Source organism: Cetorhinus maximus, chromosome 5 (genome assembly GCF_964194155.1).
Source record: "Cetorhinus maximus chromosome 5, sCetMax3.hap1.1, whole genome shotgun sequence".
Lineage (NCBI taxonomy): Eukaryota > Metazoa > Chordata > Chondrichthyes > Lamniformes > Cetorhinidae > Cetorhinus > Cetorhinus maximus.
The window spans coordinates 3,177,367-3,193,511 of NC_135883.1; the positions used below are offsets into that span (position 1 = coordinate 3,177,367).

At 39.9% G+C, this 16,145-nt stretch overlaps 1 protein-coding gene across 1 annotated transcript in view; it reads left to right on the top strand.

Annotated features, from left to right (window-relative positions):
• The first annotated feature begins 990 nt into the window (after positions 1 to 990).
• cad (carbamoyl-phosphate synthetase 2, aspartate transcarbamylase, and dihydroorotase) overlaps positions 991 to 16,145 on the top strand; it is a 95,003-nt gene continuing 79,848 nt past the window's right edge. Inside the window, exons 1-5 of the mRNA XM_078541429.1 lie at positions 991 to 1,167; positions 2,442 to 2,571; positions 8,836 to 8,978; positions 11,248 to 11,389; positions 13,430 to 13,601. Of these exons, the coding sequence (XP_078397555.1) occupies positions 1,042 to 1,167; positions 2,442 to 2,571; positions 8,836 to 8,978; positions 11,248 to 11,389; positions 13,430 to 13,601 (713 nt within the window). The 5' untranslated portion in view covers positions 991 to 1,041. The remainder of the gene's footprint in view (positions 1,168 to 2,441; positions 2,572 to 8,835; positions 8,979 to 11,247; positions 11,390 to 13,429; positions 13,602 to 16,145) is intronic.

Here is a 16,145-nt window from a genome sequence, read left to right on the forward strand (position 1 = left end):
CCTTCCTATCACCCTAGAGGGAACATGTTGAGCCTGTCCCCTCCCCATTTCCTTTTTGAATACCCCCTACTGCTCCTCTGTGGATTTCCACACAAGTAGCTGTTCCCAGTCTACCTTGGTCAGATCCTGCCTTATTTTACTAAAATCCGCTCTCCCTCAATCCAAAACATTTTTAAGCAACTTGTCTATTTCTTTGTCTTACAAGCTTAAATTGTACCATGTTGTGGTCGCTATCACTAAAATGCTCGCCCATCACCACCTCAGCCACCTGTCCGGCTTCTAGATTGGCTTTTAAGGAAGAAAAAACAGATTATTTTCAGTGTGTCAAAAAATAATTTAAAAGCAGCATTTAAACAGCCTAAAGATTGTTACTATACATGCAATGCAAATCAATGGATAGTCGGAGTTCTCCTACCTTGTAGATGTAGAAACCATTGAATCTTCAGCATTGGCAGCTTTGAGGACTAGCTTAGATTAGAGGTTATTGTAACCTGTCAGATATAAATCCAATAATAATGAACTTCTGGAAGGATAAGGTTTTTAACTTGTTTCACAAACTCGGGATAATGATGCTTAAATTTATTTTGAAATAATTTATCTATTCTTTGTTGGATGAAATTCTTAAGCCTTGTAGAATGAAAAAGATTAAAATGCCTTGAGATTTGACCCATGGAGGCTGAAGTTGATGTATTTCTGTATTGTCACTATATTATGGTGCTCAGCTGGTAAGTTTTTCATCTTGGTTAGTTTACCAGATCCAGGTGCGAAGGGCTCAGGTCACATGCTGCCTTCCACAAGAAGTGAAAATTAATAAGGTGTCACAGGAAATTTTCACCGATAACTTGGTTGCAGGGCTGTGGTATAGCTTAAAGGAAGAATTGAAGCAAAGCTTGCAAACAATACTTTATTAGAAGGCTGATAGTTATATTTTCTTAATTATAATGCCTAAAAGACAAACAAGTGTATTTAACTGCCTATGGATATACAGTTGTCAATGTAAATGGCTTCAGTAATATTTTCCTTTCAGTTTTCCAGACTGGAATGGTCGGTTACCCAGAGGCCTTGACTGATCCATCATATTATTGTCAAATACTTGTTCTTACCTATCCATTAATCGGGAACTATGGCATCCCAAAGGATGAAGAGGATGAGCAAGGACTGAGCAAGGTACATAGCATCCAGTAAACTGTGTGTATACTAATAATGCTTGAGCTAATCTATAACTAATATTATATAAACCATTCTCCTTGAATATAGGTAATCTGCTTTATTTTGGGCCAACTTTCAACAAATTATTCAGTTATGAGTAGCAGTGGCCTGGCATTAAGTTGTCTGTTTTTCCTGAAACTAGGAAATTGTACCTGAAAAGAAAAACTTACATTTATGTAGCGCTTTTCATGACACTGGATGTCTCAAAGCAGCCAATTAAATACTTTTTGAAGCGTAGTCACTGTTGTAATGTTGGAAATAGTACCTTTTCTAACTCATTCAGTAAAAGCATAAGAATATGAACATAAAAAACAGAAGCTGAAGTATGACACTTTGGTCCTTTGAGCCTGTTTCGCTATTCGGTAAGATTATGACCAATTCTGTATCAATGCCAATTTCCCATCTGATCCCCATGTTCCTTGGTTTCTTTAGTATCCAAAAGTTATCTGTCTCTGTCTCAAATTGAATATAGTCAACAGCTGAGCATCCATACCTCTCTGTTAGAAAATTCCATGGATTCACAACCCTTTGAAGAAATTTCTCCTCATCTCAAAACTAAGTGGCCAACCTCTTATTCTGAACAGCAGCGCCACCCCCAATCCCCCTCCAGTTCTAGACTACCCAGCCAGAGAAAACATTCTCCCGGCATCTACCTTATTAAGATGCATAAGAATGGTGTATGTTTCAATGAGATCACTTCTCATTCTTCTGGAGCCTAGGATAGGGATTTTCAAACTCTGGGGTGTGGGTGATATCTCTAGGGGGTACACAGGCAAAATTATCTGATGATGAATTTAAGGTCCAATGCAGTATTGTTTTCCTGCAAATCTTGCATCTAGTTATCATAACTAAACAAAAGAAGGTTCTAGTATCCCTCAAATCATTTTGTTCATTTTGCAATGCTTCTTGCTTATAGCAATTAGAAGTGCATTTTAGACCACTTTATTGTAGCTGAACTATGTGGATAGTTGGCATTTGTTGCAAGTCGAAGAAATGGGATGGATCCTATAATTTAATTCTCATTAATGAGTTTGGCATGTTTCACCTGTTCATGTGCCAATGTGAATGGAAATTTTCCTTTTGTACAAGGCTGAGAGTATTGCAGCTGTTTCTAGATATTTTATCCTTAGTCTGGGTAGAGTACCTCTTATAAATAGGATGCACTGTATATGAGTGATCCCTTATTTTTGAAGTTGGTGTGTGTGTTTAATTTTCATGTTTTAATTTTTTAGTGGTTTGAATCTGCCAAAATTCATGCTGCAGCATTGGTGATTGGTGAACATTCGCAGCATCCAAGTCATTGGAGCTCCGTTCGCTCATTAGACCAGTGGTTGAAAGAGCAAGGAATTCCTGCATTGGAGGGTAGGAATCTTGGCTCTTTTCTCTTCATTACTGAATTGCTTAATTTTAAAATAGTATTGGCCATTTCTTGTGGCTTTGGACAAGGGGCAACTAAACAAAATGCAGTACCATTCACAACAACTCAGATACTGAAGCAGTTTGTGTTCATATGCTGCAAGACCTGAACAACATTCAGGCTTGGGCTAGGTGACAAGTAACATTCGCACCACACAAGTGCCAGGCAGTGCCCATCCCCAACAAGAGAGAATCTAACCATCTACCCATGACATTCAGTGGCATTACCCTGTCGCTGAATCCCCCACTAACAACATCCTGAGGGTTACCATTGACCAGAAACTGGACTGGACCAGCCATATAAATACTGTGGCTACAAGAGCAGGTCAGAGGCTGGGAATTCTGTGGCGAGTAACTCTCCTATAGACTCACCAAAGCCTGTCCACCATCTACAAGGCACAAACCAGGAGTGTGATGGAATACTCTCCACTTGCCTGGATAAATACAGCTCTAACAACACTCAAGAAGCTTGACGTTATCCAGGATAAAGCAGTTCCCTTGATCAGCACCCCATCCGTCAACTTAAACATTCACTCCCTCCACCACTGATGCATGGTGGCTGCCGTGTGTACTATACAAGATGAACTGCAGTAACTCGCCAGTTCTCCTTCAACAGCACCTTCCAAACCCATGACATCTCCCACCTAGAAGGACAAGGGCAGCAGACAAATGGGTGACAGCACTTGCAAGTTCAACTCCCAGTCTCTCTCAAACCTGATTTGGAACAATATCACCGTTCCTTTACTGTCGCTGGATCAAAATCCTGGAACAGCACTGTGGGTGTACCTGCATCAGAATTGACTTCAACAGTTTAAGAAGACAGCACATAATCACCTTCTCAAGGGCACTTGGGGATGGGCAACAAACGTTAGCCTTCCCTGGGACATCCACATCCCATGAAAGAAAAAAAATGGGTAAAAGAGGGTTAGAGAAGGAAGGATTGAGAAATGGTGGGTGTTAGTAGAGGGGATACTGGGATTAAGCAGTGAACTGTCCCAGTGGGTGGGTGGTTCTGGGGAGGTTGATAAACTGGCATTTACAGAGAAAGCTTGTTTCATGGGGAGAGCAGGACAAAAGTGGGCAACTCCTTTTGGGAGAAACAAACTGCCTCAATGGAGAGGGAATTTGTCAACCTAAAACTATCTGAAAGATACAGGAGGGCAGTAAGACCTAGAAAGCCATGAATTAGGACTGTTTCAAGTAAATACCTCCTCGTTGACTGTAGTTCTCAGGGGAGGTTGACTTGGGCTGCAGACACAGGTAGCTGCATCAAACAATTGGGCTATGACTTGAAGTTATTGGGGCCAGTCCAAAGCTGAGGCATTGCTCAGAAGAGTGCCACCAATGACATGATGCATCATAGCATGACTGGCCAGGCAACTATATTGGGGGCGAGCCCACAAAAAACAGCATTGCAAAAACATGCAAGATATGGGTCTGGTACCAACAGATATTTAGGAAATTGGGTGAGAGGGTGAAAATGTTTAGCAAAGGGGAAGCCTGCTTGGGTAAGAAATAACAAAATTAAAAGATCCATGTTGTCAGAGGGTAGAAGGGAAAGATCAATTCATGTCCTTCAAATGGAATCCATTTAAATTATGACTTCTGGTCAATAGAAATTTATACACAGCTTTTAAACTTCGCAGCCCAATTGAAGCAATGCTACTTGCCTGCAATGCAGGTACTACATGCAATGTCGTGACCTACTTTGCATTTTTAATATGGAATAGATACATTCACACACAATATAAAGATATATTGGAACAATTAGGTTAATTCTTAATGCCAGTAGCAAATTATCAATGAGAGAATTGCAGCCAAGGAGTTTGTTGAATGGTGACTCATTCACTTGGCTGTATGGCTGGATCTAATGAAGTAGTTGATATTAGGGACCAAACTAGGGACCTTTTTATTTTGAGAGCAGCCTTTGACATGGCTTTGATAGGCTTTTTTGCTTGGTTGCTGTCCAGTTCCCAACCTTTGCTCAAATAGGTGTGTTACTGAAATCAGATGGAGTTACAGCTCAGGTTACCTACATACCTAACTCCTCACTTGTTTAAGAGTCAAAACTAAACTGGACATCTTTTTAACATTAATGAAAAACTGAATGGATGCAGTGGACCTTAAATAGCTACTTTTGTTTCTCACTATTTAGATTAGATAAGTTCATAATTATCACTTGAGATGTTGAATTTCAGTATCTGTAGATTTCTTAAAGAATACACTACTACTACCAATATTCTAGAGGTACCCCAATTTCCCATCTATTCTAGAGGTATCCCAATTAGTCAGATCAGCCAGAAATTATTTTCTAGTTTGGTCAGAGATCAATAAGGCACACAACAATTTCTGCTTAATGCTCTTATATTGCCCCTATTATCAAGTTAAATCTTAGACTTGGCTCATTTCTGTTCAACCTTGGTGATCTTCACTTTTTATCTCCTGGCCTTTCGGATAGGTTGCTCAATTTTTAAAAAAATCATCCAGCGAAGGCTTGTGGCAGCTAAATTGTCTTACAATGTTCACAGCCCACTTCCAAATAATGTTGTTTATTACGATCTGGTTAGGGGCCAGTAACGTTTTATTTAAGGTTAAGTTTGAAATCCCAGTTACCCACTAGGAGAATAAAGCCACAAGATTCCACTGTTTTAAAGAAACAAAATAAACTTTGTATAGTCAAATCAGAAAAATAAAGCAATTCGCATGATAATATGAAGTTCATGTTAATTAACAGGCAAACTGTGGTCAAACACATCACACTGCAAATTAAAGGGTAGATGCGACCAAGACACATCCCACAGATTTCTCAGCAACCCATCCAGACGTTGGACCACTGTGAGTCTCGATCTCAAAACTCTGTCTCCCTCACAAGGGATTTCAGCTCTTGACTTTCAAAGATCTAGCCACTGAATTCCCTCAAAAGCTGCTCCAACTCGGACACAACAGGAAAAGTGGCCCAACCATGACTAACAAAAGAAATTTAAGGATAGTATTAGATCCAAAGAGGAGTCTATATAAAGTTGCTAGAAAAAGTAGCAAGCCTGAGGATTGGGAGCAGTTTAGAATTCAGCAAAGGAGGACCAAGAGATCGATCAAGAGGGGGAAATAGAGTGTGAGAGTAAACTGCAAGGCATATAAAAGAGGACTGTAAAAGCTTCTACAAGTATATAAAAAGAAAACGATTGGTAAAACAAATATAGGTTCCTTACAGGCCAGAACAGGAGAATTTATAATAGAGAACAAGGGTACGGCAGAGCAATTAAACAACTACTTTAGTTCTGTCTTCACGGAGGAAGGCACAAATAACTTCCCAGAAATACTAGGGAACCAAAGGTCTAGTGAGGAGGAGGAGGAATTGAAGGAAATTAGTATTACTGAAAAAAAACAGTTGGAGAAATGAATGGGACTGAAAGCTGATAAATCCTCAGGGCCGGATAATCTACACCCTCGGGTACTAAAGGAGGTGGCCATGGAAATAGTGGATGCATTGGTTGTCATCTTCCAAAATTCAGTAGATTCTGGAACAGTCCTGGCAGATTGGCAAATGTAACCCCACTATTTAAAAAAGGAAGGAGGGAGAAAACGGGCACATCGGTTAGCCTATCATCAGTGGTAGGGCAAATGCTAGAGTCCATTATAAATCATGTGATAACAGGGCACTTAGAAAATATCGATGGGACTAGACAAAGTCAACATGGATTTATGAAAGGGAAATAATGTTTGACAAACCTACTGGAGTTTTTTGAGGAAGTAACTAGCAGAATAGATAAGGGAGAGCCAGTGGATGCGGTGTGTTTGGATTTTCAGAACTTTTGGTAAAGTCCCACACAAGAGTGTGTAAAATTAAAGATGAAAACATGAAGTGTAAACATGAGATTAGGGGTAATATATTGGCATGGATTTCAAATTGGTTAGCGCACAGGAAAGAGCAGGAATGAATGGATCTTTTTCAAGATGGCGGTGAGTAGTGGGGTACCGCAGGGACCAGTGCTTGGGCCCCAGCTATTCACAATATATATCAATGATTAGAATGAGGGAACCAAACGTAATACTTCCAAATTTGCCAGCGGCACAAAACTAGGTGGGGATGTGAGTGGTGAGGAGGATGTTAAGGGGCTTCAAGACGATTTAGACAAGTTGAATGAGTGGACAGATATGTGGCAGATGCAGTATAACGTGGATAAGTGTGAAGTTATCCACTTTGGTTGGAAAAACAGGATGGCAGAGTATTATTAAATGGTGATAGATCGGGAAATGTTGATGTACAAAGCGACCTGGGTATCCTTTTACACCAGTCACTGAAAGCAAGCATGCAGGTGCAGCAAGCAGTTAAGAAAACAAATGGTATGCAGGCCTTCATTGCGAGAGGACTTGAGTACAGGAGCAAGGATGCCTTATTGCAGCTATACAGGGCCTTGGTGAGACCACACCTAGAGTATTGTGTGCAGTTTTGGTCTCCTTAACTAAGGATATACTTGCTATAGAGGGAGTGCAGCAAGGGTTCACCAGACTGATTTCTGGGATGGCAGGTATGTCATATGAGGAGAGATTGGGCTGACTAGGCCTATATTCACTAGCGTTTAGAAGAATGAGAGGGGATCTCATTGAAATGTATAAAATTCTGACAGGGCTGGACAGACTGGATGCAGGGATGATATTTTCTCTGGCTGGGGAGTCCAGAACAAAGGGGTCACAATCTCAGGGTACGGGGTAAGCCATTTTGGGCTGAGATGAAGAGAAACTTCTTTACTGAGAGGGTGGTGAACCTGTGGAATCCCACAGGGGGCTGTGGAGATCAAGTCACTGAATACATTTCAGAAGAAAATAGATTTCTAGACTCTAATGGGAAGAGAGCAGGAATATGGCTTTGAGATAGAGGATCAGCCGTGATCATATTGAATGGCGGAGCAGGCTCAAAGGGCTGAATGACCTACTCCTATTTTTCTATGTTTCTACATTAACTGCTCACCTCCCAATTGTTCAATCTCTTGTTCTGATACTGCGTTCAATGGGATTCACAAAGCTGCACTCCTGCCTCTGATTACCGGCATACTTTCAACCCTTTCACAGACCACCAACTTCAGTAAGCTGGCATTGCCTCTTGGTTTCTCTGAACTCCAGTCTCCTGGCTGTGCTGAGGTATAAATGGCTTCCAGGACTACTGTGAGCCCTAATAGCCTCCAGCACGGAACCAACGACCTTTGGCCACCTTCTCGGCTGCCCAGGGCTTCCCCTGATCTCTAACTGCGCCAGGCAGCTCCCAGAGCTTCTCTGAGTTGTGAACCACACAAGATCCAAACTGTGACCCTCGGGCTGCACTGAATGGCTCCCAGGGCTTTCCTGAGCCCTAAATGCCTGGAGGCTGCTAATAACACCTTATTGTTATGGAGCCCCTTGGCCTCTTCCCCTCTCCCAGCAAAAACACTGATAAATTAAAACCAGAGAATGTTCTTAAGCTCCACCCATTTCCATGATGATGTAGCCTTTCAGGGCTCACTGAATGCTTTTAAACTATGATAGCTCTAACTCCCAAAACAAAACATCTTTCTGGACTGCACTACATTGCAAGCGCACATCTCCAGCTAAGTAAGCCCACCTGCTATTTTATGGCTCCTTCTCTTCCATTCTGACTCTATATTATAGAAAAATGGGTAAACTTCTGAACCTGCCATTTCTTGAAGTTTTTGCAGTCTCTAAAGCCTAGCATTTTAGTTGCCTTACCATTTAGAAGTTTAATTTTTCCAGAACTAAGCATACCCTTAAAATATTAACATGAGCCATGAGTTATATATTCGTAACATGTTGCAAAAGCCAAGTTGTTCTGTTCTCCATTGTTCTTAAATACAGGCCAGTGTTAACATTTTAGATAATTGGGCAACAGAGCAATACAAATCTAGAAGTTGTGAATTTTATTAAGCTGATCACAGACCTACAGTTAAAGAATAATTGGAACCTGAACCTATGTTTTGTAACACTGACGAGCTTCCCACACTATATTTATATTGGTACATTGAAATAAAAAATAATTACTATGACCAGCTGGCTGTTGCCTTTATTACTTTTTTGTGGAACATAATTTTGAATAGGGTCTATCAATAAGCTTTGATAACACGAATGCCTTATGACAAATCACAGATGCCTTATAAGCAACGCAAAGCCTCCTCCAAGATGTTTTATGAAATAACAATATTATTTCCTTAAACTGATTAGGAATAGATACCAGAAGTCTAACAAAGAAGATTCGGGAAAATGGTACAATGCTGGGAAAGCTGGTGATAGATGGGACAGACGAGAAGTGCCTTCCTTATGATGATCCAAACAAAAGACATTTGGTGAAGGAAGTTTCCATTAAGGTAAAAAATCAGCAGTGCAAAAAGACCATGCAGGAGTTGTGCTCACTGCTTTCTATCACCTTATCTCTCAGGCCCCAGTCCTTCTTATTCCTGCTAAATAGGTATTTTATCTAATTTCATTTTGACTCTTTAACTGAGTAAGCATTTACAGCATTAGCAACTTGAATTTATATAGCATCTTTAACATGAAAAAATATACCATGGTTTTTTCACAGAATAATCCAATGAAGGAATTTCTATTAAGCTTTATTTAAATTTATTATCAAGCCCTCTTAAAATGGGTATAATGGCTCTCCGTTTCCATTTATATAAATTGCCTTACTATTTCTGAAACGCTCAATCTGCTTCTACCTATCAGCATTGGTTTCTCTCTTTGTCCCTGCATCGTCACCACAGGAATCCCACAGTGGTTTATCCTTGATGGCCTTCCCTTCATCAGTTACATGCTGCTTCTCCACGATGTCATTCACAGGCTTGGGGTCAGCCTCCATATGTCTGGTAGTGATGCTTAGATCTACCTGTTCCTCAGCCTCATACCATCAGACTGCTTGGTGAGATTCAAGTTTTGAATCTCTTATCACACATCAGGAAGACTGAAGCTATAATCTTCACTTCCTTGCTACTGAATTACTTCCAGGCTGCTAGCTTGGGCTGGAAAAGACCAGGCCAAACCTTGGCATCACAGAATTGAACTTCAAATCTTGCATCTTTTCCAATCGCCAAGACTGTTTACTTTCACTGCTGCAGTGTTGCCCTTTTTGATTCCAACTGCACTTGCATTGCTCTGGAAACCTATGGTAATGCTTTTGTCACCTCTAGACTTGATTATTCCAGAATCCTCCTTGTTGGCCTCCAGTCTCCTCCCTCCAATAAACCACAACTTGTTTAAAATTCTACTGCTCATGTCCTACCCACACTAAATCTCATTTGCTTATCTCATTGACCTTCACTGGCTTCCCTGTCTGAAATTTAAGATCTTCATCTTTTTCTTATAAACCTAGTGTCTTGCCTAGTCAGCTCTGCAGCCTTCTTCAATTCTCTGATTTCTGGCCTTCTATTTGTGCCCATCATTCCATCGTTGGTTTTAGAGCTCTTGCCCTCTGAAACTTCTCTCTATCTTTTAAAACTTTCTGAATTTTCCTGCATTCCTTAATCTGCCTCTTTCTGTTTTGATGTCCTTTCCAACTCCCACCTGTGAAATGTAGTGGGATTATGTTGAAGTTGACTAAAATTTGGGTTGCTGTCAGAGAACTAGGGTTCTGCTTGGACCCTAACCAGAGCTTCCAGAGAATTGGAGATGGTTCATGAGGTTGGAATTTTAAAAGTATTAGAGAACCACAATGCTACTTTGACTTGTCAGCCCTGTTAATTGTTCTTGACTCTTGGTCTGACTAATTTTTAAAAAATTCATTCAGAGGATGTGGGCTTCGCTGGCTGGGCCAGCATTTATTGCCTATCCCTAGTTGCCCTTGAGAAGGTAGTGGTGAGCTGCCTTTTTGAACCTGGTCTAGGAAGTTTTAGCTTGAACTTGGTTGTGCATGAAGTCGCAATGCCCCATGGAGGATAGTTAAAGCAGATTTTATTTTACTGAATGTTTTCGCATTTTAAATTAGAAGTTTTTTTGAAAATTAAGTGCATATATTATGATGGTCAGCAGTAAGAGTGGCAAAGAAAAAGCGATGAATGGGAAAGCTCTGATCTGTAACCAAAGGGATTGGCAGCTATATATTTCCAATATCAGTGAATAGCAGCAAGATGGTGGCTGCAGTGCCATAGTCTAGGAAGGCCCAAAGTTAGCTGAACTGTACTTTAAGAGTGTTGCAGTGCTATAATTATTAGCCTTTGTGTTATACGATTCCTGCTATCATCACTATCCCTATCCTGCTCAATTGCAGTTGTGAGGGCAGTATGGAGATAGAATATATCAGAGGGCTATTGATGCTGCTGCAGGCATACAAATGAGAGTCACCTTCAGGGAATCAAAGCATCAGAGGAATGAGTCCAAAAGATAATTTCTATCTTTATCTAACTGTCTCACATCTCCCATTCATCCCTTAATGGCCACAACCTTTTGTTGCTGCACACTGGTTTTATTTACATGCACCTATGAAACTAGATTTTGCCCACGCATTTCACCTAAAGGATGAACATTTTGAAGAGTTTCTTTTCAATAAACATTCTGTTGAGCTAATGTGCTTCAGTTTGTGTTTTTTGCTGCTAAAGTTACAAAGGTGATCTGCAAATGCTGTTCTCTTTGTTTCATTATTAGGAGCCCAAAGTATACAATTGCGGTGGAAATCTGAAAATTATGGCAGTGGACTGTGGGATGAAGTACAACCAGATCAGAAGCATCTGTAAGAGAGGAGCTTCTGTGATTGTGGTACCATGGGATTATCCTTTTAATAGTAAAGGTGAGCAGAAATATTCTTGATGCCGTTCCATGTACCAAACCCGAAATATCGAATAGAAAAATTAAACCAGGTGGACTGTAGTAATTCAAAAAGGTGGCTCACCACCACCTTTTCAAAGGCAATTAGAGATGCTGGCCTTCCCTGTGGTGTCCACATCCCATGGAAACATTTTTAAAATTGTTAATATTTCCAATAACTTTGTGAAAAACAATATTCAAGGGTACATAAATGACAAGTGATATCTTTTTTAGTCCTTCCAAAATTTTTATCCTGAAGAGAATATTAAAGTTATTTTCCTGAACAAAAACAAAAATAAAAATACCTGGAAAAACTCAGCAGGTCTGACAGCATCTGCGGAGAGGAATACAGTTAACGTTTCGAGTCCGTATGACTCTTCAACAGAACTAAGGAAAAATAGAAGAGAGGTGAAATATAAGCTGGTTTAAGGGGGTGGGGGTGGGACAAGTAGAGCTGGATAGAGGGAGCAAGGCAAAAGAGAGAGGCGGAAATCCTGTCGGAGAGAAGAGCAATACTTCTTCAAGGTAGGCATTCCTTGAAGAGAAGTGGCAGGCAATTAAGCACTAAGATAAAAGCAAAAAACTGTGGATGCTGGAAATCCAAAACAAAAATAAAAATACCTGGAAAAACTCAGCAGGTCTGACAGCATCTGCGGAGAGGAACACAGTTAACGTTTCGAGTCCGTATGACTCTTCAACAGAATTAAGGAAAAATAGAAGAGAGGTGAAATATAAGCTGGTTTAAGGTGGGGTGGTTATTTTTTTCTCCACCACTTTCGCTTGTGCTCACTCCCAAATTGGCCATTGGAATGTGCCCTAAACTGCACTGTTTTACCTGGCTAAAAGATTGAGCAAACTCGGATGCCAGTGTGTTACGCTGCAATTGAATTCCTCCAACCTTTGAGCCCATCTAGCGATCTCTCTGCTTGAATGCATCAATGTTCATTGCAATGGCTTCACCCCCAGACTAAAGGCTCCTGAAAAACCGATGGAAAATAAACTACAGTACAGAGGGGAGGCAGTGGCTAGTGTTCCAGCGAACCAGGGTACTGCTCTGGGAAAAACAAAATACTGCGGATGCTGGAAATCTGAAACAAAAACAAAAATAGCTGGAAAAACTCATCATCTGCAGAGAGGAACACCGTTGATGTTTCGAGTCTGTATGACCCTTCATCAGAACTGTTCTGATGAAGAGTCTTACGGACTCGAAACGTCAACTGTGTTCCTCTCTGCAGATGCTGTCAGACCTGCTGAGTTTTTCCAGCTATTTTTGTTTTTGTAATGCTCTGGGAACCTGGGTTCAAATCCCACCATGGCAGGTGGTGAAATTTGAAATCAATTAAAAGTCTAATGAAACTATTGTAAAAACCCACCTGGTTCCTTTAGGGAAGGAAACCTACTGGCCTTACCTGGTCTGGCCTACATGTGACTCCAAACCCACAGCAATGTGGTTGATGTCCCCTAAACAAGGGCAATTAGGGATGGGCAATAAATAACAAATAAAAAAAATAAATTTAGATGCAGAAGGAAAAAGTCATTTTTCTGATGTTTTGTCAGTTTGTAAAACCTTTTTGGGGGAAAAAAATTATCTGCAAAGATTCTTTATTACCTTTTTTTTGGAGGGGCTTGGTGTCTGGGTAGGGATTGGTTATTTTGAGTTTTGTAAACATTTGGGATAAATGTTGGGTTTGATTTCAAAAGCAATTTTTGCAGACTTGTTACGTCGTCAACTGGAAATTTTGTAATGAACACTGAAGCTGAATTTAAATATTTGTTGTATGTGAATTTTTTCTATTAAAACTAAGTCATTTTGTTTCACCCTTGTATGTGCCATCAAGCAAAAAATAAGCACACCAAGATGATGGAACAAAGAATTGGGTCATCCTCCACTTAATTTTATAACTCAAAATATTACTAAGTCTACGAGTGTAGTGCCTATGACTACTCCTATTTTGGAAAAGTTCTGGGAAAGGATTGATAACTATTTGAAATTCCCACTAATGATTACCTTTTTGCTTTCCAGAATTTGATGGGTTATTTCTAGGTAATGGACCAGGAGACCCTGAGTTTTGTCAACTAACAATTGACAATGTCAGAAGGATTATTTGTGAAGAAAAGCCAAAACCATTATTTGGAATTTGTTTGGGTCACCAGATCCTTTCATTAGCAATTGGAGCTAAGACTTATAAAATGAAGTAAGTGAACTACTTTATTTAGACATGCATGATTTTTGTTTTGTGGCAGTGTTATATTGTGAGGTTTTAAGACTCCTAAGTATCTTCAGTGATCTCTTTGGTGAAGACGATGTTTGCTTCGGCATTTTTAGCAGAAGGCCCCAGATTTAATTCCCATTCTGCACTGAGTTAGCTAATCTCAGTGTCGACAGTTAGCCTCAGAGCTGCTGGGCAGGGAGAGATGGTGGGCAGGGGTTGCTATCAGGCAGGACTGCTGTTCTTCACTAATTATTTGTGCTGTCTGTAAGTATTAAGTGAGGGCAGGATTGGTCTTGGCTGTGCGCCTTCTGCAGTTATAAAGGATGCTGATCATAGTTATCGAGGCCTGTGATGCAGAATTTGGCAAATACTTGAAGGCCGTGAGTGCTGGTGGAACTGCATCCTATTAAGAGTTGATACTTAGAGAGAGGAAGGAAGTGATGACTGAACACCTTTTTTCACTATTGAATGATATTTCATTAAACTGAGCCTTCAGTGTACTATCAGGGTATATTATGCTATTATCTATATTAACTTTTAAGCGAATATTACTTCATTCACTATGAGTAACAACAATAACAAAATATTGCAGATGCTAGAAGTCTGAAGCAAAACACTCTGAACAGGTCAGACAGCAAGCTAATGTTTTAAATACCTAGATTTTTTGTCAGCAGCCCTGTTCTTCCTAAACATTACCTTATTTATTCAGTCTCCATATGATGGCCCATGTTTTGAAACCTAGGCTACAGTTACTTAGCTGCATTTAGAAGATTTTGAGTTTGAAACTGGAGGAGGATTAGTGAAGAAAGGTAATGCTGGTTTTGTGTTGTGTTTTCACTTATTTATTAGTTTTAAAGCACACAAATGTTGAGCCAATGATTTTTTTTGTCATGTCAATTGATATTAATATGATTAATAGGATTGATTTCTTTGTCTCGGATGTGAAGTGATAAGCAACGGAATTTTTCAGTTGGAACATGGAGTAGATTGTCGTCTTGCTACTCGTTGCTTATACAGTCCCCACTGCTTATAGCAGGCACATTTGAGCAAATACAATTTGCCTAATGCAGATGACGCAATGGCTGGTATAACGTTTTAGTGTTTGTTTCAAGTACTGAAATTTTGTTGTGTGCAAAGCCACTTGACATTTTGACCTGATTGGCTTCTGTGTCAATGTACTCCTTTTCTAGTTATTCACTAAATGGGTTTGCAATCTGCGTAACTCGTCAGCCAGTTTTAGGACTTTAGTTGTTATCCTATCCTAACAAAGCCTCTGTGTGATAGTTGCTTCAAAAGAAAAGGCCTGAAATGTCTCTTGTGTTAATAAAATTACAATTTATGCATGGATGCTATGATATCTTCGCATATTTAATAAATTAACTAGCTATTTTATGGTTTCAATAGGAAATGCAACTGGCTGCAAACTGTAATGTTTCTCACTCATTCAAGCTGTCATTGCCTAAGGGAAGTGAAGCCTGCCCTTAAAGCTCTTGTTATAAATAGTTGCTTGGTGGTACAAAACTTGAGTATTGCTAGAAAAAAGACATGCTGTTGAAGCTTTTCATCTTGCATTCATCAGGACAGATGCAAAAATGTCAAATTTCAAAGGGAACAACAATTTGTGCTGCATGAGAAAAGGCTGCTGATTGGTTGGCAAGTGGACTCTGGTCGAGCCGTTCCCATGAAGAATGCACCAGGGAACAGTTATCCTCCAAGCTTTTGCTTAAAGTTTTGTTTAGTGTACCTTAACAAGGTACTGTTTTTGTGTGTTCTTGCATTCTGTGCAGTGAGGTCCTCGTGAGTAATAGAGTACTGAAACTGCAACTTTGAAATTGGCATTAATACAAAGAGTTATCTGTGATAGTTACCACTTTTTGCCTGATGACTGGCTGCCAGCTTTAAATGTGGGCATTTTAAGTGATGGGTGGGGACTATTCGGATCTATACCCGAATAGATGTTTTTTAATTTACTTTAATGTTATTTGCGCTCCTAACATTTTTCTATTTTCTTAAAAATTGAAACTCTTCAGCGTGGTGAAACAGAGATATAGGAGGGTAAAATACATAGGTCCTGGAAGGTAGAAGTACAATTGGGTGAGACTTCAAAAAGGCAAAAGTGAATTTTGAATTTGTACATAAATTTTGAATATAGAAGTAAGGAAGTGATATTGACTTTGTGCAAACCAATAATTGGGCCACACTTGGAACATAACTTGCAATAGGCCCAAATTGTTGGAATAATGATGTATCCATCCTGTGGCTCTAATAATGTTCACCAGAATAATGTCAGGAATAACAGGTTATAGTTATGAAGAAAGCTTTGAAAACCTGGGATGTTTTTCTACTGGAACGAGGGGAGTAAAGATGGATTGAATGGAGGGTTACAAAATTATCAGTGGTTTCAAGGATGTTAGTCATAAAAAGATTGTTCTACTGGTTGGAAACCAGTGGAAGCACAGAGTTAGACAAAAGCAACACATTGGAAACCTGAAATCAAAACACAGCACGCTGGAAATACTCAGCACG